The sequence below is a fragment of the Pristiophorus japonicus genome, chromosome 15 (genome assembly GCF_044704955.1).
Source record: "Pristiophorus japonicus isolate sPriJap1 chromosome 15, sPriJap1.hap1, whole genome shotgun sequence".
Lineage (NCBI taxonomy): Eukaryota > Metazoa > Chordata > Chondrichthyes > Pristiophoridae > Pristiophorus > Pristiophorus japonicus.
The window spans coordinates 111819685-111841478 of record NC_091991.1 but is presented as its reverse complement, the minus strand read 5'-3'; the positions used below and the strand labels follow the sequence as shown (position 1 = coordinate 111841478).

At 47.5% G+C, this 21794-nt stretch overlaps 1 protein-coding gene across 2 annotated transcripts in view; it reads left to right on the top strand.

Moving 5' to 3' along the window:
• polr3e (polymerase (RNA) III (DNA directed) polypeptide E) overlaps positions 1–14919 on the top strand; it is a 71885-nt gene extending 56966 nt beyond the window's left edge. Inside the window, exons 20-22 of one of the 2 annotated variants that reach the window (XM_070900788.1) lie at positions 10616–10693; positions 11734–11859; positions 14116–14919. In XM_070900788.1, coding sequence (XP_070756889.1) covers positions 10616–10693; positions 11734–11859; positions 14116–14172 — 261 coding nt within the window. In that variant the 3' untranslated portion in view covers positions 14173–14919. Of the gene's footprint in view, positions 1–10604; positions 10694–11733; positions 11860–14115 lie in introns of both variants that reach the window. The other variant, XM_070900789.1, reaches the window with a different exon arrangement.
• Positions 14920–21794: the final 6875 nt, after the last annotated feature.

Here is a 21794-nt window from a genome sequence, read left to right as displayed (position 1 = left end):
AGGTTCAGAGGGTCCATGTAGCGAATATTCACAGTTCATACACCAAAACGCCACCAATGATGATGAGGGTTTTATTAAACGGTATCCAAGTACGCATGGAGCTGGACACTGGGGCCAGCCAGTCACTCATGGGCGTTCATCAATTTGAGAAGCTATGGCCACTTAAAGCCAGTAGACCCAAATTAGCACGTATTGAGACACAATTACAGACTTACACTAAAGAAATCATTCCGGTGCTAAGCAGTGCAATGTTGGCTGTCACACACAATGGGTTAGTGAATCGGCTGCCACTCTGGATTGTCCCGGGCAATGGTCCCGCACTGTTGGGAAGGAGCTGGTTAGCCGAGATGAACTGAAAATGGGGGGATGTTCACGCAATGTCATCTGTGGAGCGAAGTTTGTGCTCACAAGCCCTACAACAATTCGATTCACTATTCCAACCTGGCGTCGGGACTTTCAAAGGCACTAAAGTAGAGATACACATCACCCCGGACCACAAAGCCAGAGCGGTGCCATATGTGATGCGGGAAAAGATCGAGAGCGAATTGGACCGGCTGTTGAGAGAGGGCATCATCTCATCTGCTGAATTCAGCAACCGGGCGAGCCCCATCGTTCCCGTCCTAAAAGCGGATGGCTCTGTTAGGATCTGTGGCGACCACAAGGCCACTATCAATCGGGTGTCCCTACAAGATCAATACCTGCTCCTGAGAGCGGAGGACCTCTTCACCACGCTGGCAGGCGACAAGCTGTTCACCAAGTTGGACCTCACTTCAGCCTATATGACCCAGGAACTGGCCGACGAATCTAAACTACTGACCACCATCACCACGCACGAGGGACTGTTCGTTTATAACCGGTGCCCATTTGGCATTCGATCAGCGGCCACGATTTTTCAAAAACATGGAAAGCCTGCTTAAATCCATTCTCGGCCCACCGAATCCAAACCAGAGGCGATTCGCCAAGCGCCCAGGCCCTGCAACACATCGGAGTTGCGTTCATTTCTGGGACTGTTGAACTATTTCGGAACTTTCTGCCGAACTTGAGCACGTTGTTGGAGCCGCTACACATGCTCCTGCGTAAGGGTTGCGATTGGTTTTGGGGGGACTGTCAGGAACGGGCTTTTGATCGGGCACGTAACTTACTTTGTTCAAACAAGTTGTTGACCCTGTACGACCCCTGTTTTAAAAAAAAAAAAAATGGTTCTGACGTGATGCATCGTCCTATGGGGTTGGGTGCGTGTTGCAGCAGGGCAATGCTGTGGGTCAACTACAACCTGTGACTTATGCCTCCAGGTCGTGCGCTCAAGCAGAACAGGGATATGGAATGGTCGAGAAGGAAGCGCTTGCATGTGTCTATGGTGTAAAAAAAAAATGCATCAGTACCTCTTTGACAGGAAGTTTGAATGAGAGACGGACCACAAGCCATTAACATTCCTGTTGTCAGACAGCAAGGCTATCAGTGCCAATGCGTCAGCTCGCATACAGCGATGGGCTCTCTCGCTGGCTGCTTATGATTACTCCATCCAGCACCGGCTCGGCACTGAAAATTGCGCTGACGCGCTCAGCAGGCTTCCACTGGCCACCACTGAGGGGGCAGCGGAGCAAAGCGCTGAGATGGTCATGGCTGTTGATGCCTTTGACAGCGCAGTCTCCCCCATCACAGCCCACCAGATCAAAATCTGGACAAACAGAGATCCCCTCCTATCCCTGATTAAGAAATGTGTCCTGACTGGGGATTGGGTGCCCGCACACGAAGCATGCCCTGAGGAGGTCAGACCGTTCCACAGACGGATGGATGAGCTCTCCATCCAAGCCGACTGCCTACTATGGGGCAGCCGGGTAGTTATGCCCCAGAAGGGCAGGGAGGCATTCATCAGGGAATTCCACAGCGAGCACCCAGGCATTGTGCTGATGAAGGCCATTGCCCGGTCACATGTTTGGTGGCCTGGAATTGATTCAGACCTGTAACACTGTTCGCAGGCGCACGACGTGTGCCCAGCTGGGTAATGCCCCCACAGAGGCCCCGCTCAGCCCGTGGCCCTGGCCCACCAGGCCATGGTCACGCATTCATGTTGACTACGCGGGCCTGTTCATGGGAAAGATGTTCCTTATTGTGGTAGATGCATACTCGAAATGGATCGAGTGCATCATTCTGAATTCATGCGCGTCATCCACCACCGTGGAAAGCCTACGTGCGATCTTTGTAACCCATGGCTTGCCGGACATCCTGGTTAGTGATAATGGCCCATGTTTCCACAAGCTACGAATTCCGAGAGTTTATGTCTGGCAGTGGCATCAACCACGTCAGGACTGCGCTGTTCAAGCCGGCCTCCAATAGCCAGGCGGAACGTGCGGTCCAAATCATTAAGCAAGGTATGCTCAGGATTCAAGGACCTTCCCTACAACGCCGTCTATTGTGTCTCCTGCCGGCCTATAGATCCCGACCGCACTCGCTCACTGGGGCCCTGCCCGCAGAGCTACTAATGAAACGGACGCTCAAAACTCGGTTGTCCCTCATTCACCCAGTCCTGACCGACATAGTTGAGGGCAAGCGCAAGTCACAAAACGAGTACCATGACCTTAATTCGAGGGGGAGGTGTATAGAAATAAATGATCCTGTATTCGTCCTCAATCACACCATGGAGCCCAAATGGCTTGAGGGCACTGTAATTGACAAAGAGGGGAATAGGGTCATCGTGGTAAAACTCAACAATGGTCAGATATGCCATAAACATCTGGACCAAGTTTTTTAAAAAAAAAAAGGTTCAGCATCGACACAGAGGAACCTGAGGAAGACCATGAGATGGAGCTCACAACACCACCAGTGAACGAGCAATAAGAGCAATCAGAAGAATGCACAGTCCCTGCGGTCAGCCCGGACAGGCCGGAATCACCACAGGTGACAGACACTCACGTCACTGTCCAACAACCAGAGCCCCAACTGCGGCACTCCACGAGGGAGCATAGACCACCTGAAAGACTGAACCTATGATCGCAATAAGACTTTGGGGCGGCGGTGGTGGGGAGGTGATGCCATGTATGTCACCACAATGTAACACCACTATTACTGTATACACTCAACCTAGATGCATACCTTGACCACAAGGGGTGAACTTGTGGGAGACACTCCTTACCTGATCTCACAGGTATAAAAAGGGAGGTCCCACGCAGGGTCATCGTCTTTGGAGTCCTGTGAATAAAGAGTTACGGTCACAGAGTGACCTTGTCCCCAGAATGTGCCTCGTGTAGTTTCATACTGTAGAGTAAGGACTTTACACTTAGAAACATAGAAAGTAGATGCAGGAGTAGGCCATTCGGCCCTTCGAGCCTGCACCACCATTCAATATGATCATGGCTGACCCTGCAACTTCAGTACCCCATTCCTGTTTTCCCTCCATACCCCTTGATCCCTTTAGCCGTAAGGGCCACATCTAACTACTTTTTGAATATATCTAACGAACTGGCCTCAGCAACTTTCTGTGGTAGAGAATTCCACAGGTTCACAATTCTCTGAATGAAGACATTTCTCCTCATCTCAGTCCTAAATGGCTTACCCCTTATCCTTAGACTGTGACCCCTGGTTCTGGACTTCCCCAACATCGGGAACATTCTTCCTGCATCTAACCTGTCCAATCCCGTCAGAATTTTATATGTTTCTATGAGGTCCCCTCTCATTCTTCTAAATTCCAGTGAATATAAGCCTAGTCGATCCAATCTTTCTTCATATGTCAGTCCTGCCATCCCGGGAATCAGCCTGGCGAACGTTCGCTGCACTCCCTCAATAGCAAGAATGTCCTTCCTCAGATTAGGAGACCAAAACTGTACACAATATTCAAGGTGTGGCCTCACCAAGGCCCTGTACAACTGCATTAAGACCTCCCTGCTCCTTTACTCATATCCTCTCGCTATGAAGGCCAACATGCCATTTGCCGCCTTCACTGCCTGCTTTTCCTGCATGGCAACTTTCAATGACTGATGTACCATGACACCCAGGTCTTGTTGCACCTCCTCTTTTCCTAATCTGCCACCATTCAGATAATCTGCCTTCCTGTTTTTGCCACCAAAGTGGATAACCCATCATTTATCTACATTATACTGCATCTGCCATGCATTTGTCCACTCACCTAACCTGTCCAAGTCACCCTGCCACCTCTTAGTATCCTCCTCACAGCTCACACTGCCACCCAGTTTAGTGTCATCTGCAAACTTGGAGATATTACATTCAATTCCTTTGTCTAAATCATTAATGTATATTGTAAATAGCTGGGGTCCCAGCACTGAGTCCTGCGGCACCCCATTAGTCACTGCCTGCCATTCTGAAAAGGACCCGTTTATCCCGACTCTCTGTTTCCTGTCTGCAAACCAGTTCTCTATCCACATCAGTACATTACCCCCAATACCATGTGCTTTAATTTTGCACGCTAATCTCTCGTGTGAGACCTTGTCAAAAGCCTTTTGAAAGTCCAAATACACCATATCTACTGGTTCTCCCTTGTCCACTCTACTAGTTACATCCTCAAAAAATTCTGGAAGATTTGTCAAGCATGATTTCCCTTTTATAAATCCATGCTGACTTGGACCGATCCTGTCACTGCTTTCCTAATGCGCAGGTCTTTGGCCAGGGACTCCCAGGTGTCGGTGAGGATGTTGCACTTTATCAGGGAGGCTTTGAGGGTGTCCTTGAAACGTTTCCTCTGCGCATCTGGGGATCGCTTGCCGTGTAGGAGTTCCGAGTAGAGTGCTTACTTTGGGAGTCTCGTGTCGGGCATGCGAACAATGTGGCCTGCTCAACGGAGCCGGTCGAGTATGGTCAGTGCTTCAATGCTGGGGATGTTGGCCTGATGGAGGACACTAACGTTGGTGCGTCTGTCCTCCCAGGGGATTTGCAGGATCTTGCAGAGACATCGTTGGTGGTATTTCTCCCTGGGATTTGAGGTGTCTACTGTACATGGTCCACGTAGAGGAGAGGCCGCGCAGAACAAAGCGCAGCTCACGTAACATTGGTCAAGGGTCAGGTCTCTGGTCCGGCTGTAAGATGGTTTATTCAGCTAGCGTTAGTTGTTCTATAACACTAACAGCCGCGGTGTATAGCGAGCAAATAGCGGCGTGGTGGGGACTGTACAGGCACAGGAAAAGACCACGGGGTCTATCAAACCCCACCAATACAGACAGTGCGACCTTGTACACCTGACTCTGAGACCAGTGTGTGACCACTGAACCACAGCTGACACTGTTGGTGCTGAAGTTTAATCTTGCAGCGGGTGCTATCGATGCTACATTGACATCGTTGTGTGCAGCCGATCCATTTTGTGGATTACATGGCTGTTTCATTACCGGGTGCTTCCAACTGCACTCTGATAATATGGCTGCAATATTCGCACAACGGTAGGATTTCGGGAATTTTTTTCTTCCCAATTTCGGAAGGAAATCATTTTTTATGGATTCACCCCTCAAGAAACAAATTGGGTGGAAATTGGTTCAAAGCTGATTGAAAAGCCCCCATTCCCTCCCTGTTGCCATACTGTCGTAAATACGGAAGTGAACCGTCGAGTTTTTGATTAGCCTTTACAGCGCACATTAAAGTCGGAGCTCTGATGGAGCCAAGTGGTCCATACCTCGTTCAGCGGATGTCAGTCTGGGAATGCACAGCTAGAAAGCTCTGTTAATGCAATGTCCCCTTCACCTGAAGTCAGACCACACTTCTCCAGGTTAATATGCAGAGTTTTGTTGATATAAACTTTGAGGAAAAACTTTTTTACGCAGCAAGTGGTTAAGATCTGGAATGCACTTCCTGAAAGGGTGGTGGAGGCAGATTCAATCCTAGCTTTCAAAAAGGAATTGGATAAGTACCTGAAGGGGAAAAATTGCAGGACTACGGGGAAAGGGCAGGGGAGTGGGACTGGCTGAGGTGCTCTTGCAGAGAGCCGGCATGGGCTCGACGGGCCGAATGGCATTCTGTGCTCTAACCACTTGATGATCCCTGACGGAAGGATTGCTGGTCTCCCCGTTTGATGCAATGGCCACTAGCAGCCAAAGCAAGAGACTACACCAAACTTCAGCTCTACGATCCAGGCAGTTTGCACAACCGTTCAAGAACCGTGTGTTGGCTCCAGGCACACTTATCATGGAATCTGCCTGTATTGATACGAGCGGCAGCTCTGAAGGACAAATCCAGCTCGAGTCAGACTTAAATTTTCTTGGAAAACCCGAATCTGGTGCAGTTCAGGCCGTTATGGGTTTAGATCCAACAACAATCCCTATAACAACTTGTATTTATATAGCCTCTTTAACATAGTAAAACATCTAGGGTGCTTCACAGGAGTGTTATCAAACAACACTCCCAGCCACAGAGACAATGGTCACTGGTAGATTTTAAGGAACGTCTTAAAGGAGGAGAGAGAGGCGGAGAGGTTTAGGGAGGGAGTTCCAGAGCTTGGGGCCTTGGACGGATGCCAGTGGTGGAGCAATTAAAATCAGGGTTGCGGAAGAGGCCACAATTGGAGGAGCGCAGAGATCTCGGGGGTGGGGGAGGTTATAGGGCAGGAGGCGATTACAGAGCTAGGGAGGGGTGAGGCCACGGAGGAATTTGAAAACAAGAACGAGAATTTTAAAATTGAGGCGGTGTCGGTCCGGGAGCTAATGTAGATCAGCGAGCACAGGGGTGAGTGAGACTTGGTGCGAGTTAGGATGCGTGCAGCACAGTTTTGGATGAGCTGAAGTCTATGAAGGGTGGAAGATAGGATGCCAGCCAGGAGTGCCTTGGAGTAGTCTAAAGGTAACCAAGGCACGGGTGAGGGTTCTAGCAACGAATGAGCTGACTATATCTGATGTCAGCAGCAATTGTTTGCTTTCTTCGCCTCCAGGACGTGACTGCAGAGACCTTCTTCCCCCCCCGCCGCACTCTGCCCTGCACCCCTCTTAATATGCACCCACTTTTGCTTCTGGTGTACAGGATATGCCTAAAACCCAGGTGACCTCACGCAGGAGTGTGGAGTGAATTTAGCATGACGGTGTGGCGGATGCTGAATTCAAGGGATGAAAATCCACCGAGTTCTGGTCCTGTGCGTGTGTGAAGAGGTGAAAACTGGTGGTGCTTTTAAAAAAAAAAGTGATCTTCCTGTTAAATTTCAACGAATGGGGAAATCCCACTGAAGGGGGAGTGGGACTAACTGGACAGCTCTTACAAAGAGCTGGTGCAGGCACGATGGGCCGAATGGCCTCCTCCTGTGCTCTGATTCTGTGAAGTGATTTTAACACATTTAAAAACACAGGTCCATTGCGATGCTTGTTATTTAGTTGTCCTACCCACTCAAAAGATACCTGGATTCACTAACGACAACCCAACCACTGTCTGTGGCCAGACCCATGCCCTTTGAGCTCCTTTGTGCGGCCTGAACAGCTGCTGTAAGTAAAGTGGAGACTGCTAGAGAGTTTTATTTGTAGTACATTGAAGACACATCGAATTACGAGAGGCCACAGAGAGGCTGCCACTTACTCCTCGCGTCCAAATGAAAATGTAAACTATAAACGGAGCGTAAGTGCTTCCTATCCGAGTCCAGATGTTAAATTGTAGCCTTTTGCTTCCGTTCTGCCGTCTAGATTATATAGCTTCAGAAACATAGCACCACACCGACTGCTGTAGTTACTCTGAGTGCCATCACTGCAGGATAATACCAGGCTTCCTGGCTCTTGTATCAGACTCCCAGGAACCTGTGATTTGCCCGGTTTGTTCACCCAGCACATTGTCATCAGATTTTCCCCACGCGCAGTAACCACCGAGGTTGTATCTGTCTGACACCTGCCCACCTTATAGTTGCCTTTGGCATGCCCTGATGAAGGGGTTACGGTCAGGATTCATTCCTCCCAAAGTTGGCGGCAATTTGCAGGTAGCTGCCGAGCACACATGGCCCTGGTGTCTCTGGCGTGATTCTGTTGCTGTTTTCCACTTGTGGGGGAGACCAGAACTAGGCGCCATAAATATAAGACAGTCACCAATAAATCCAAAGGGAATTCAGGAGAAACTTCTTTACCCAGAGAGTGGTGAGAATGTGAAGCTCGCGACCACACGGAGTGGTTGAGACGAATAGCATAGATGCATTCAAGGAGATTGGACAAGTTAGATGCAGGAAGAATTTTCCCAATGTTGGGGAAGTCCAGAACCAGGGGTCACAGTCTAAGGGTAAGGGGTAAGCCATTTAGGACCGAGATGAGGAGAAACTTCTTCACTCAGAGAATTGTGAACCTGTGGAATTCTCTACCACAGAAAGTTGTTAAGGCCAGTTCGTTAGATATATTCAAAAGGCAGTTAGATGTGGCCCTTACGGCTAAAGGGATCAAGGGGTATGGAGAGAAAGCAGGAATGGGGTACTGAAGTTGCATGATCAGCCATGATCATATCATCATGTGCAGGCTCGAAGGGCTGAATGGCCTACTCCTGCACATATTTTCTATGTTTCTATGAAGCTGGATAAACACATGAGGGAGAAAGGAATAGAAGGATATGGTGATGGGGTGAATGAAGAGGGGTGGAAGGAGGCTGGTGTGGAATATGAACACTGGCACGGACCAGCTGGGTCGAATGGCCTGTTTCTGTGTTGTAAACTCTATGCAATTATATGTAACTATTCCACCGAAGTGATCTCTTTTGAATCAGCAACTTGGAGGTTCTATTCTCGGTGTAGGACTTGAGCACTGAGTGGTTAACACTTCAGTCCATTACTTAGGGGGTTCTGCTTGGTTAGACTTCTCTTGGGTGGGATGTTAAATCGAGGCCCCGTCTTCCTCTTCAGGTGAATGTAAAAGATTCCAGGAGTTCATCCTCTGCCGGCACCTCCAAACAAGATTCGCTGGCCATTCATCTCGCTGATGCTTTGTTTTATTCGTTCCTGGGTTGTGGGCGTCGCTGGCAAGGCCAGTATTTATTGTCCACCCCAAATTGCCCTTGAGAAGGTGGTGGTGAGCCGCCGCCTTGAACCGCTGCAGTCCATGTGGCGAAGGTGCTCCCGCAGATTATTGTTTTTCATAGCGGTTTCTTTACAACTGAGCCATTTCAGAGGGCAGTTAAGAGTCAACCACATGCTGTGGGTTTGGAGTCACGTGTAGACTAGACAGGGTAAGGGTGGCAGATTTCCTTCCCTAACTGACATTAGTGAACCAGATGGGTTTTTACGATAATCCGATAGTTTCATGGTCACCATTATTGATACTAGCTTTTTAATTCAAGATTTATTTAATTAACTGAATTTAAATTCCCCAGCTGTCGTGGTGGGATTTGAGCTCTGGTCTCTGGATCATTAGTCCAGGCCTCTGGATTATTAGTCCAGTAACATAACCACTGTGCTACCGTTCCAGATCAGCCATGATGTTATTAAATGGCGGAGCAGACTCGAGGGGCCAAATGGCCTACTCCTGCTCCTATTTCTTATGTTCTTATGTTTCCATGGGACCTTGCTGTGCACATAACGACGCCATGTTTATCTACAATACAATAATGCAAATACACTTCAAAGATAATCCGTTGACTGTGAAATACCCTGGGTACACTCTTGTTGTGGTTATGTTACTCGACCAGTAATTCAGAGGAGTAGATTATTTTTTTAAAAACACACAGAACTTGAGAACCATGGCAATTTGAGAATTTTTGAAAATCTGGAAATAAAAAACCTGTTACCAATAAAAGCGACCATGAAGTTGTCGGAATGTCAGAAATCCCCAGCTGGTTCACTAATGTCTTTTGGGGAAGGAAATCTGTTGTCCTTACCCAGTCTGTGGGCCTACATGTGACTCCAGACCCACAGCAATGTGGTTGACTGAAATGCTCCTCTGAAGTAGCCCAGCGAGCTGCTCCGTTATATTAAACTGCTGCAAAGAATAACAGTACTGTGAGAACTCCTTCACCATATGGACTGCAGCGGCTCAAGAAGGTGGCTCACCACCACCACCTTGGGGATGGGTAATAAATGCCGGCCTTGCTGCATAGCCCACACCCAGAGAATAATTTTTTTTGTAAAGATCCTGAGTATCTGAGTGGAGTTATTTAATCGACCCTTTCCTTTCTCCCTTCCTGATGTAAAGCAACGTTATATTTGTGTAGACCTCAAATGCTTTTAATGTTTTGGTTAACTGGCTCTGACACATACAGAAACCATTCACGATGTTTGAGTCTCCAAACCGCAACAGACTTGGAGTTTCTGTTTGCTCAGTACACGATCTATTGCCCCACACCCCACTTCCGCAGCTCCGGGCAGCGGGAGAGCCAAGTTTTCAAGGCCCTGAAAATGTGAGCAGCTGTACTACTGGACTACAGCCAGATAAATGCACACAGCTGACCAATACAATGCTCCAGCATCCTTCCCACTGCTAATCCAGCCTGGAGCCTTTGGAGAATTGGCTCGTCGGACTATCTGGAGCTAAATGGGAAGAATCCCAGGTCTGAGTGACCCAGGTCAATCAGCAACGCACCTCTGGAGTACTTAGACCTGTCTGCTGCCGTGATCCCATTACTAACTCTGCTACAGCAGATTGGGCTTGGTTCCACACTTTTCATCGCCGGGCATGTTCTGTAGTTTTGGGTTTCAGTGCGTAGAATCACACTCTCTCACACAGACACTGTTCAGTTCCCTCCACAGTCAACGGCTTCAGCTGATGAACAGAAGGTTTTTGCACTTTGGGAAGCTGGGGACGCCTTTGATCAGGTAAGTTGCTTTTTCCAAAGTATCTTTTCTATTGCCCTATAAAGCTCTTGAATCCGGCTCAATGTTGGTCGTCAGTGCTGCTTTTCATTGTTGAGTAAGGCAAGGTGAAGGGCAGCACCAGGGTTCGAGAGGGTAAAGGAGGCGAGGCGAATTGGGAAGTAACTTGGTGACTCCAGGCCTGGGTGTTCAGGTAATTCGCAGAAGGACCAGGGTGGAGATAAGGTGAAATTATTTTATACAGTGAGGGGTTGTGATCTGGCAATTCACTGCTTGAAAAGGTGGTGTGTAAGCAGATTCAATAGTAACTTTCAGCAGGAAATTGGATAAATATTAGCTGGGGAAAGAGCGGGGGAGCAATGAGGATGCGCTTCAATCGCGAGGTTCCCATGCAGGCCGCTCACAGGCTGCTGCTGCTGGAAGGTGCCATGCAGCAAATTTAAAGGGGCTGCACATGGGGATAAAAATATTAGAGGAAACATTGCCAGGGAGTGGGCCGGGTTGGATGGATCTGTCACAGAGCCGAAGAAGCTCGATGGGCCGAATGGCCTCTTGCTGTGCTGTATCATTCTATGACTCTGATTGTGGGAGGTGAGGGGACGATAAAGTAGACCTGCTCTTCACTCTCCAAGTGACAGGAGACTGAAAGGGGGAAAATTGCATCAGCGACACAGTCTGAAAAATAAACGGCTTTTATTTCCCAAGATATAAAAATATCGGGAAAATAAAGCTCCAATTGTATATGAAACCAATCAAACTTCAGTGTCACTTAACATTTTGACTGTAACCAGGGAACTAACAGCGCTGAGACCCCCTAGGGGGTGGAGAAATGAGCTAGGATTGTTTTCAACAGTGAGGTTGCGGGATGTGGGTAGAAATTCACCCCTGTGCCGGGGAGTGTGGGATTAATAGCTTGGTCAAAGAGCTGACACTGGCATAGTGGGCCGAAAGACTTCATTCTGTGCTGTAAGATTCTATGATACTTTGAATACGATTGGGTTGTGTCTTCCAATGATACAGGATTGGTGTTTTTCTCGTTTCAGCATCGGCAGATACTCCTTGAAATTTTTTCAAAAAATTACCGTGTGCGTAGGAATGTCATCCAGTCTAAGCTGGGTCAGGATTTTGGAGACAATCTTAGTAAACCAGATGTGGACAAGGTTCTGAAGGTAACGTGACCAACTGCTTAAATCCACTTTAAACAGTGAAGCATTGCTCTGGTCTGGTGTGGGTACATCAGTGCTGTGGCCTCTCCTCTTCCACCCTTCGTAAACTGGAGCTCATCCAGAACTCTGCTTCCCGTGTCATAACTCGCACTAAGTCCCGTTCGCCCATCACCTCTGCTTGATTTTTACATTCTCATCCTTGTGTTCAGATCCCTCCATGGCCCCACCTCACCATCCCTATCTCTGTAACCTCCTCCAGCCTTGCAATCCTTCGCGATCTCGGTGCTCCTCCAGTTCTGTGCTCTTGCTCATTCCCAATTTTAATTGTTCCACAATTAACGGCCGTGCCTTCTGCCCCCAAGGCCCTAAGCTCCGGAGCTCCCTCCCTCAACCTCTCCGTCTCTCTCTCTCTCTCTGCTCCTTTTAAGATGCTCCTTAAAACCATCTCTTTGACCAAGCTTGTAGCCACCTGTTCTAATATCTGCATAGATGGCTCGGTGTCAAATGTTGTTTGATAATGTGCCTAAGAAGTCTCTTGGTATGTTTTACTACGAATGCAGCTGGACTAAAAATCCAGAGAATGAGAGTTCAAATTCCGCCATAGTTCTTTGAGAATTTGAATCTAGTTTGAAATAATCTGGAAATTAAAAGCTGGTTATCAGTAAAAGTGACCATTTACTGTCAGATTGTCGTAAAAACCCATCTGGTTCACTAATGTCCCTTTAGGGAAGGAAACCGGCCGCCCTTACCCGGTCTGGGCCTACACATGACTCCAGTCCCACACCAACATGGTTGACTTGTAATTGCCCTCTGTTGTATCAAACCAGCTGGAAGCGGTTCACGAGGGCAGCCCACCACCACCATCGTCATGGGGCAATTGAGGACGGCCAGTAAGTGCCGGCCTTGCCAGCGAAGCCCACATCCTGAGAATGAATAACTGGCCTGTTTGTGGTTGAGCCAGTGAGATTGTTGGGAAATTAATTTTTTTTTGAATAAAAACTTTTAGAAGTTCATTTTACAATTCAGCAGGTCGAACGCACTCAGTAAACGCACTGCAAACTGGAAGGGTTCCTGCTTCAATCCCTCATCCGTCCTGAATTAACTGATCTTAGCCGATCTTAACTGGTACGGGGGTGCTACAGTGAGGTTTCCTGGTTAGGGAGGGATCATAGTGATCCAGCAGCACCATTAGTGAAGCTGGGGGAAAGGTGTGAGGCTCCTGCAGTCGAGTAGCCCACAGACACATGTAGAAGGATCACTCGGGAGAGGAAGCTGGTACCACAGAAGGACACGATCCCAGTGAGAACCCGTACCATGAGGGGAGAACATTGTCAAAATCAGCGCTTTATAAAAGAGACATTTAGTTATTTTCAAAGATTGATGTACTGCAAAATCAGCTCTAGGTCCTGAGGCAGCAGAGTGGTGGTCAGCTTTAACAGACTCACTGCCATTCTGGCTTTTTCTTGCTTTTAATGGGAAACTTGCAGTTTGTTGCCAATCTATTCTGGGCATCACAACAGCACGATGAGGTCATTTACTCTTGTACTTGGAACCACTCGCTGTGTCTCCTGTCCTGTGGTTTTTGCTGCAGACGTTTAGAAAGGCCAAAGTCTGCAGTACGACAGACAACAAATCATCGCCCGGGTGCCTTGTGTTGCCTGGAGACACGCAGAATAGGTCAGTGGGAGATTCCACTCTCGCATCGGAGCAACATTTACACTTTTGCTAACTTAAAAAGTGCGAGACCCAGAACTGCAGATCTCGTCAACTGTGGCTCAGTGGGCAGCACTCTCACCTCCTGTGTCAGAAGATTGTGCGTTCAAGTCCCACTCCAGGGATTTGAGCACATAAATCTAGGCTGATACTCCAGTGCAGTGCTGAGGGAGCGCTACACTCTGAGTCTTTCGGATGAGACGTTAAACCGAGGCCCCGTCTGCCTTCTCTGGTGGACGCAAAAGATCCCATGGCACTATTTCGAAGAAGAGCAGGGGATTTCTCCCCGGTGTCCTGGGCCAAATTGACATCACAAAAACAGATTTTCTGGTCATTAATTTCATTGCTGTTTGTGGGAGCTTGCTCTGTGCAAATTGGCTGCCACAATTCCTACATTACAACAGTAACCGCACTCATTGGCTGTAAACTGCTTTTGGATGTCCTGAGGTTGTGAAAGGTGCTATATAAATGCAAGTCTTGTTTTTTTTTTCCTCTTGCAACCCTTACTCCCCAAGCATCCAGTTTGAACTTTTCCTTTTTTTGTAGGACTGCTGTGCAAGTCATGGCGGAATGTGGTATCTTAAAGGGACCCTGCCTTCTTGACGGCTGCACAATGCCCTGTTGCCACCCAATGACTGTCCTTTGGAACAGGGCGGTGAGGAGATGGATGATGAAGGTGGAACGCTGGTTTCGCTCCAGAGATGGGATAACAGACAATCGACCTGTGCAACACTCGAGCCTTGTCATTTGATCGTAACTGAATGAGAAAGCCCAACAGAATGATGCTTCTACCCACACTGAGGATGGGGAATAAAAGCCGCCTCCACGTTTGCAGCTCAGCGTTATCGGATTTGGGTTTATTGATTTTAATCCAGTGTTCAAAATAAAGTTTGGATTGGTTGGAGAAATGTATCAGCTGGCTCCAGTGATGGAATCATGGAAAATCATTTTGTTTCCCCCACCCCCCCAGTATGGATAACGGTTTATTATATATAACAACCAAATCAAAGCTCCAATTCTGTTTTCATTAAAAGATCTTCACTAAAAATGCAAAGTCTAATCTGTTTCACTAATAAAAGGTGTGATCTAGCGATCTTGTACAATCCAGGTGTGACGTTGGTGAGGAGACCTTTTGTTAAATGTTTAATTTGACATTTTGCTGTTTTAACACCAGTGAATTGTACCAAAGTCCTTTGGTTTCTAGATGCATTTTTTGTTCGTGTAACACATTGTGGGTTTTTTTTTTAAATGACATCCTAACTTGAAATGCAGGTAAGGGAAAGTGTGACACCTGTTTGGTTCCTGCGAATAGTCCGTGATAAACTCTGTAAATAAAATGTTCAAACCATGGGGGCTGCTGTGCTTATCTTTATTTGCAAAGTTTTTCAGCAAGTCTGTGCGTGTGTATGAAATGTATATTAATGGGTTTCTGCTCAAGACCGGCTTGGGAAATTTTTTAAAAATTACTGTAAATTCAAGCCCAATGCCACTGGAGCAAGTTGTGATCAGTTCCCTACCAATACTGTTTTCTCCATCCTTTACTTGAGGCTGCCACTTTTGGTGCTGGATCCCCACATACTGTTGACTAGTTCACTGCAATCACTGAAAGTTAACATGCAGGTACAACAAACAATTAAGAAAGCAAATAGTATGTTGGCCTTTATTACAAGAGGATTTGAGTATAAGAGTAAATACATCTTACTGCAATTACATAGGGCCCTGGTGAGATCACACCTGGAGCACTGTGTACAGTTTTGGTCTCCTTGCCTAAAGAAGGATATACTTGCCATAGAGAGGGGTATTGTCCTATGAGGAGAGAATAAGCAGACTGCGCCTATATTCTCGAGTTTAGAAGAATGAGAGGTGATCTCATTGAAACATACAAAATTCTTACAGGGCTTGACGGAGATGCAGGGAGGATGTTTCCCCTGGCTAGGGAGTCTAGAACCAGGGGTCACAGTCTCAGAATAAGGGGTCGGCCATTTAAGACTGAGATGAGGAGAAACTTCTTCACTCAGAAGGTGGTGAATCTCTGGAATTCTCTACCCCAGAGGGCTGTGGAGGCTCAGTCTTTGAGTATATTCAAGGCAGCGATCGATGGAAAATGGAGTCAAGATAGATCAATCATGATCTCATTGAATGGTGGAGCAGGCTTGAGGGGCCAAATGGCCTACTCCTGTTCCTAATTCTTATGTTCTTACATGGTTCAAAGCTTCATTTGCTCCTCCGTGCTACCTATAAAGCCTGCTGCACCATTCTTTTATTGAATCCTTTCTGCTTCAAATACCTATTTACTGCCGTCAATTGTTTTCCCCTAATGTGTCTTATGTTACGGTAGTACATTTTACTATTGAAAACAAATGCTGCCTGGATGGTTTGCAAGTAACATTTCGAACAGGACCTGCATTTCATTATTAGGTTTTGATGTACGACATTTTAAACCAGTTGCCTTCAACCATCACCCCTGTGCATGAGGTCAAATTAGTATGTATTTCCTTTGTTAAACTAATTGGTTTAATTCCACCTCCTCTCCTAAAGGTACCATAACAAGAAATAGGGGAATAGTAGGCCATTTCCCCCCCTCGAGCCTGCTCCATCATTCAATAGTGGCCTACTCCTGTTCCTAATTCTTATGTTCCTATGTAATACAATCATGGCTGATCCACCTAAACTCCACTTTCCTGCTCTATCTCCATATCCTTTGAGTCCTGTAGTGTCAAGAATCTATTGATCTCATTCATGAATATACTAAACGATTGAGCCCCCCCCAAGCTCTGGTGTGGACAATTCCAAAGCTTCACAACCCTCTAAAGAAATTTCTCATCTCAGTTCTAAATGACTGACCCCTTCTCCTGGAGACTGACCCCTAGTTCTCGACTCCAACATAGAAAATAGGTGCAGGAACAGGCCATTCAACCCTTTGAGCCTGCACCATCATTCATGGCTGATCATGCAACTTCAATACCCCACTCCTGCCTTCTCCATACCCCCGATCCCTTTAGTTGCAAGGGCCACATCAAAAGGGAGTTAGATGTGGCCCTTACGGCTCCTGCCTTCTCCATACCCCCGATCCCTTTAGTTGCAAGGGCCACATCAAAAGGGAGTTAGATGCGGCCCTTACGGCTAAAGGGATCACGGGGTATTTAGAGAAGGCAGGAGTGGGGTACTGAAGTTGCATAATCAGCCATGATCGTATTCAATGGTGGTGCAGGCTCAACGGGCCAAATGGCGTCCTGCTGCACCTATTTTCTATGTTGCTCAGTTGCAGTTCTATGGGAGCTGGCTGCCAGTGGCCGTTCTTCATGCGTCAGCCTGTAGAATGAGTGCTGACAGGCTATCCGACCATGATGTCTACATGTGTTGGTGACCCAGCACGGTTCACAGTAAAGGGGAAGGGCATGCTGGCTGGTCCTTATGTCCCCTCTCGCAGCCCAAGCTGACTGGCGGACCCTGAACGAGTGACAGCTGTAGGCTGCTAAACCGGTTTTCATTCCAAAACCCTGTTTATCTGAAACTATTTTGCTGGAGACTTGAACAAACCCCCAAGGCGGCTCATCATCACCACCACCTTCTCAAGGGCGCCTGCATCCCGTGAATACATTTAAAAAAAATAAAGGTTTGACTTTAAAAAGATTGTGATTGCTTCTGTAGTGCTGTAATTTTAACCTCACCTGAGACTTTACTGATAAAACAGTGTGTGGTTGGGTATCAAGCAAGATCAAGGCCAAAGAAAGTGAGTTATATAGATTGTGGATCATAACCGGAGCCAACAGACATGCAATGTGCACAGATTAACCGTGAGTTAACAGATTAACAGTGCTTATGGAAAAAGGCAAACCTCAATTGTTTTGCTAGATAGCAACTTAAATTTGAGGAGAGACAACACGGCATTATGAAGTATTCAGTATTAAATCTTAACCATAAAAGGAGTCCAGAAGTTCAATAGTGTTGAGAACCCAGAGTCAAGCCTGAATGTTGGTTTTAGTCACTATCAAGTGAGGTCTGAGTTTTGACGATATCCTGTACAATACAATACAATGTGGCGGACATGCGTTATCAAATGGTAGTCTCCTTATATAAAATGCACACAAAGGTTTTATATTGCTACACAATAAAAATTGTGCACCTTAAAATTAAAATATAAACAAACATAAAACTGCTTCCAGTGTTGTAGATTGAATTTTTTGAGGAGGTAACGATGAGGGTCATGCATTTGATGTAGTATATATGGATTTTAGCAAAGCTTTCGATAAGGTCCCACATGGCAGACTGGTCACGAAAATAATAGCCCATAGGATCCAGGGCAAAGTGGCAAGTTGGATCCAAAATTGCTCAGAGGCAGGAAGCAAAGGGTAATGGTTGATGGGTGTTTTTGTGACTGGAAGGATGTTTCCAGTAGGGTTCCGCAGGGCTCAGTACTAGGTCCTTTGCTTTTTGAGGTTATATAATCAATGATTTAGACTTGAATGTCGGGGGTATGATTAAGAAAGTTGCAGATGATACAAAAATTGGCCATGTGGTTGACAATGAAGAAAGCTGTCGTCTGCAGGACTACATATCAATGGACTGGTCAGGTGGGCAGAACAGTGGCAAATAGATTGCAATCTGGAGAAGTGTGAGGTAATGCATTTGGCAAGGGAATACACAATAAATGGTAGGATGCTGAGAAGTGCATGAAGGTAGCAGGCCAGGTAGAGTTGGTTAAGGCGGCATACGGAATACTTGCCTTTATTAGCTGAGGCATAGAATACAAGAGCAGGGAGGTTGTGCTTGAATTGTATAAAAAAAAACTAGTTAGGCCACAGCTAGAGTACTGCGTGCAGTTCTGGTCACCACATTACAGGAAAGATGTGATTGCACTAGAGAGGGTGCAGAGGAGATTTGAGGATGTTCCCTGGACTGGAGAATTTTAGCTATGAGGAAAGATTGGATAGACAGGGACTGTTTTCTTTGGAACAGAGGAAGCTGTGGGGAGACCTTATTGAGGTGTATAAAATTATGAGGAGCCTAGGTAGAATGGATAAAAAATGACCTATTTCACTTAGTAGAAAGGTAAATAACCAGGGGGCATAGATTTAAAGTAATTGGTAGGAAGTTTAGAAAAGACTTGGATTTATACACCACCTTTCACGACCACTGGACATCTCAAAGCACTTTAGTCAGTCAATGAAGTACTTTTGGAGTGTAGTCACTATCGTAAGGTGGGAATCACAGCAGCCAATTTGTGCACAGCAAGCTCCCACACACAGCGATGTGCTAATGACAGAATAGGATTTTTTTTGTTATGATTGAGGGATAAATATTGGCCAGGACACCAGGGGTAACTCTCCTGCTCTTTTTCGAAATAGTGCCGTGGGATTTTTTAACGTCCATTTGAGAGAGAGCAGACGGAGCCTCACGAAAGAGGGGATTGGAGAAATGTTTTCATCCAGAGATTGGTGGGGGTCTGGAACTCATTGCTTGAAAGTGATCAAGGCAGAAACCCTCACCACATTTTAATAGTACTTGGATATAATCCCTGTAACTTTTATTTATATAGCAGCTTTAACATAGTAAAACATCCCAAAGCTTATGCACTTGAAGTGCCATAACCTACAGGGCTACAGACCAAGAGCTGGAAAGTAGGATTAGACTGGGTCGGCCTCCTTCCGTGCTGTAAATTTCCAGGATTCCATGGTAAGCCTCTGCTGCACTTTGAAGTGGTGACTGCTGACACAGGCCTGAGATAGGGAGCCCTTTATGGGTAAATCGAGAACCTCCCTCCAGGCATTTGGCCACTTCTCTATACTTGCATCAGGTAATCACCTCATTTAACACTTCTCAGGCAGTCAGAGATGTATTTACAACTAGCCAATATTTCCAATGTTGTGCCCCCATTCATTAAATGGCTGTTCTTTTTGACCACATAGGATTGTCAGGAAAATATGAGAGGGTAGCAGAGGAGGGAATGAGAGACTGGGGATGGGGGAAAACAGTTTAAAAGAGGAAGCATGTATCGGAGCAGGTTTTTAAGATCAGCAAACACAGCATATTCCAAGGGAATGATTACTGTGCCTGCCACTTCTAATGTCTTATTGAAGCATCCTTCTTTGCAAGGTCTGGCCAGGCTCTCTGTGAAAAGATGGATTCTCAATGAGGAGTCTGATCTGATTCAGTAACTGAGCAAATTAAAACAACATCGCTAACGCTGGTTTTTTGCTGTATATTCTGTACTGGTAATTTCTAAGCACACAAGTAGTAACATTTTAATTTTTTTTCTGCTAGCGAGGGCCATGTTTCTGTTGCCCCTGCCCCAGGGTATCCCGCTTAATGAGAAAGGCAGTCCCCATTGATCTCGAGATGGAGGATGAACTAGTAATGACTGATTGTGCAACTGAATTTGTTGAAGTTTATTTATTCTGCTAGGATTTGTGCAGCAAGGACTGGAAATGCATCTGAAAATGACATGAAAAAGACATTTAATTCATCTAAACTCAGACTCCCCTCCCATATGGGATACATGGCAAATTCTTACAATCTATCCTAGTCATGCCAGCTACCTTTTGCATTTTGTCAGAGCCGGGTGGACTATAGTTTGTGACTGCGGCAACAAAACAGACCACAGAAGCTGAAAACAGAGAACATTTGTTTATTAAAACTTTAAATACTGACATTGCAATCTTTGAGGGACAGCGAGAGCAGGTGTGAGACAGGAGGCTAAATACAAGCAGCAATTCTGGAATGATTTACTTTGTCATAAAGACCCGACACAATACACACTACAATTGGTTTCTACTGAACTCCCGCTTCTACTTAGACATTTCAAAAGAACACATACACAATTTATTGATGAGTTCACGATGGCTCAGTCAACTCCTGTATAATCAGATAGCTGCGACACTCGGGGCAAGTTTCAGTGCTCGGACCCGGTACAGCAGGTGGGTCTAACCAACTTCCACAGGGCCCAGAATCCACAGCACGCTTACTTATAAAGTGAACGAAGGACTTGGCCAATGCGGCTTGTGTACAGGGCAATGAGTTTCAAAAAAGGGCCTACTGAAAACATTTCACGAACTCTGCAATTGTTGCAAACTTTTACCCATCCATTTCGAAGGCCAGAATTCCAAATGTACTTCTATATTTTCCCCATTATTCTCGCAGGAAACAATGTCTCATGCTAAGGTAGAAGGGACAGATCACTTCTAGTACCTCAGTTACAATTCTGTGTGCGAACCCGGGCAGTGTCATTGAGTCAGTCAGTCAGGTAGAATTAGCAGAGGTCACCTATCATTACCCAATGTCCCAGTCACCTCCCAGGAGGCTGCCACTAGCCAACTGGTTAGGAGCCTTGTCCTATTGCCCCCTTTCTCTTCCCATTGGCCCTTTCTGTATTTTACTCTTCACCCTTCCCCTCTCGCTCTGCCAGTTGTCAGTAAACCGAAGTCCCCACCTCGTTCGCCGCCCATCCCGCTCCCTCCCTACCCCTACCTCCTCCACCCATCCCGCACCCTCCCTACCCCCACCTCCTCCACCCATCCCGCTCCCTCCCTACCCCCACCTCCTCCACCCACCCCGCTCCCTCCCTACCCCTACCTCCTCCACCCACCCCGCTCCCTCCCTACCCCTACCTCCTCCACCCACCCCGCTCCCTCCCTACCCCCACCTCCTCCGCCCACTCCCTACCCCCACCCTCTCCGCCCATCCCGCTCCCTCCCTACCCCTACCTCCTCCACCCATCCCACTCCCTCCCTACCCCCACCTCCTCCACCCATCCCGCTCCCTCCCTACCCCCACCTCCTCCGCCCACTCCCTACCCCTACCTCCTCCACCCATCCCGCTCCCTCCCTACCCCCACCTCCTCCACCCATCCCGCTCCCTCCCTACCCCCACCTCCTCCACCCACCCCGCTCCCTCCCTACCCCCACCTCCTCCGCCCACTCCCTACCCCCACTCGCTCCGCCCATCCCGCTCCCTCCCCCCACCTCCTCTGCCCATCCCGCTCCCTCCCTACCCCCACCTCCTCCACCCGCCCCGCTCCCTCCCTACCCCCACCCCCTCCGCCCATCCCGCTCCCTCCCTACCCCCACCCCCTCCGCCCACTCCCTACCCCCACCTCCTCCACCCACCCCGCTCCCTCCCTACCCCCACCTCCTCCGCCCACTCCCTACCCCCACCCGCTCCGCCCATCCCGCTCCCTCCCCCCACCTCCTCTGCCCATCCCGCTCCCTCCCTACCCCTACCTCCTC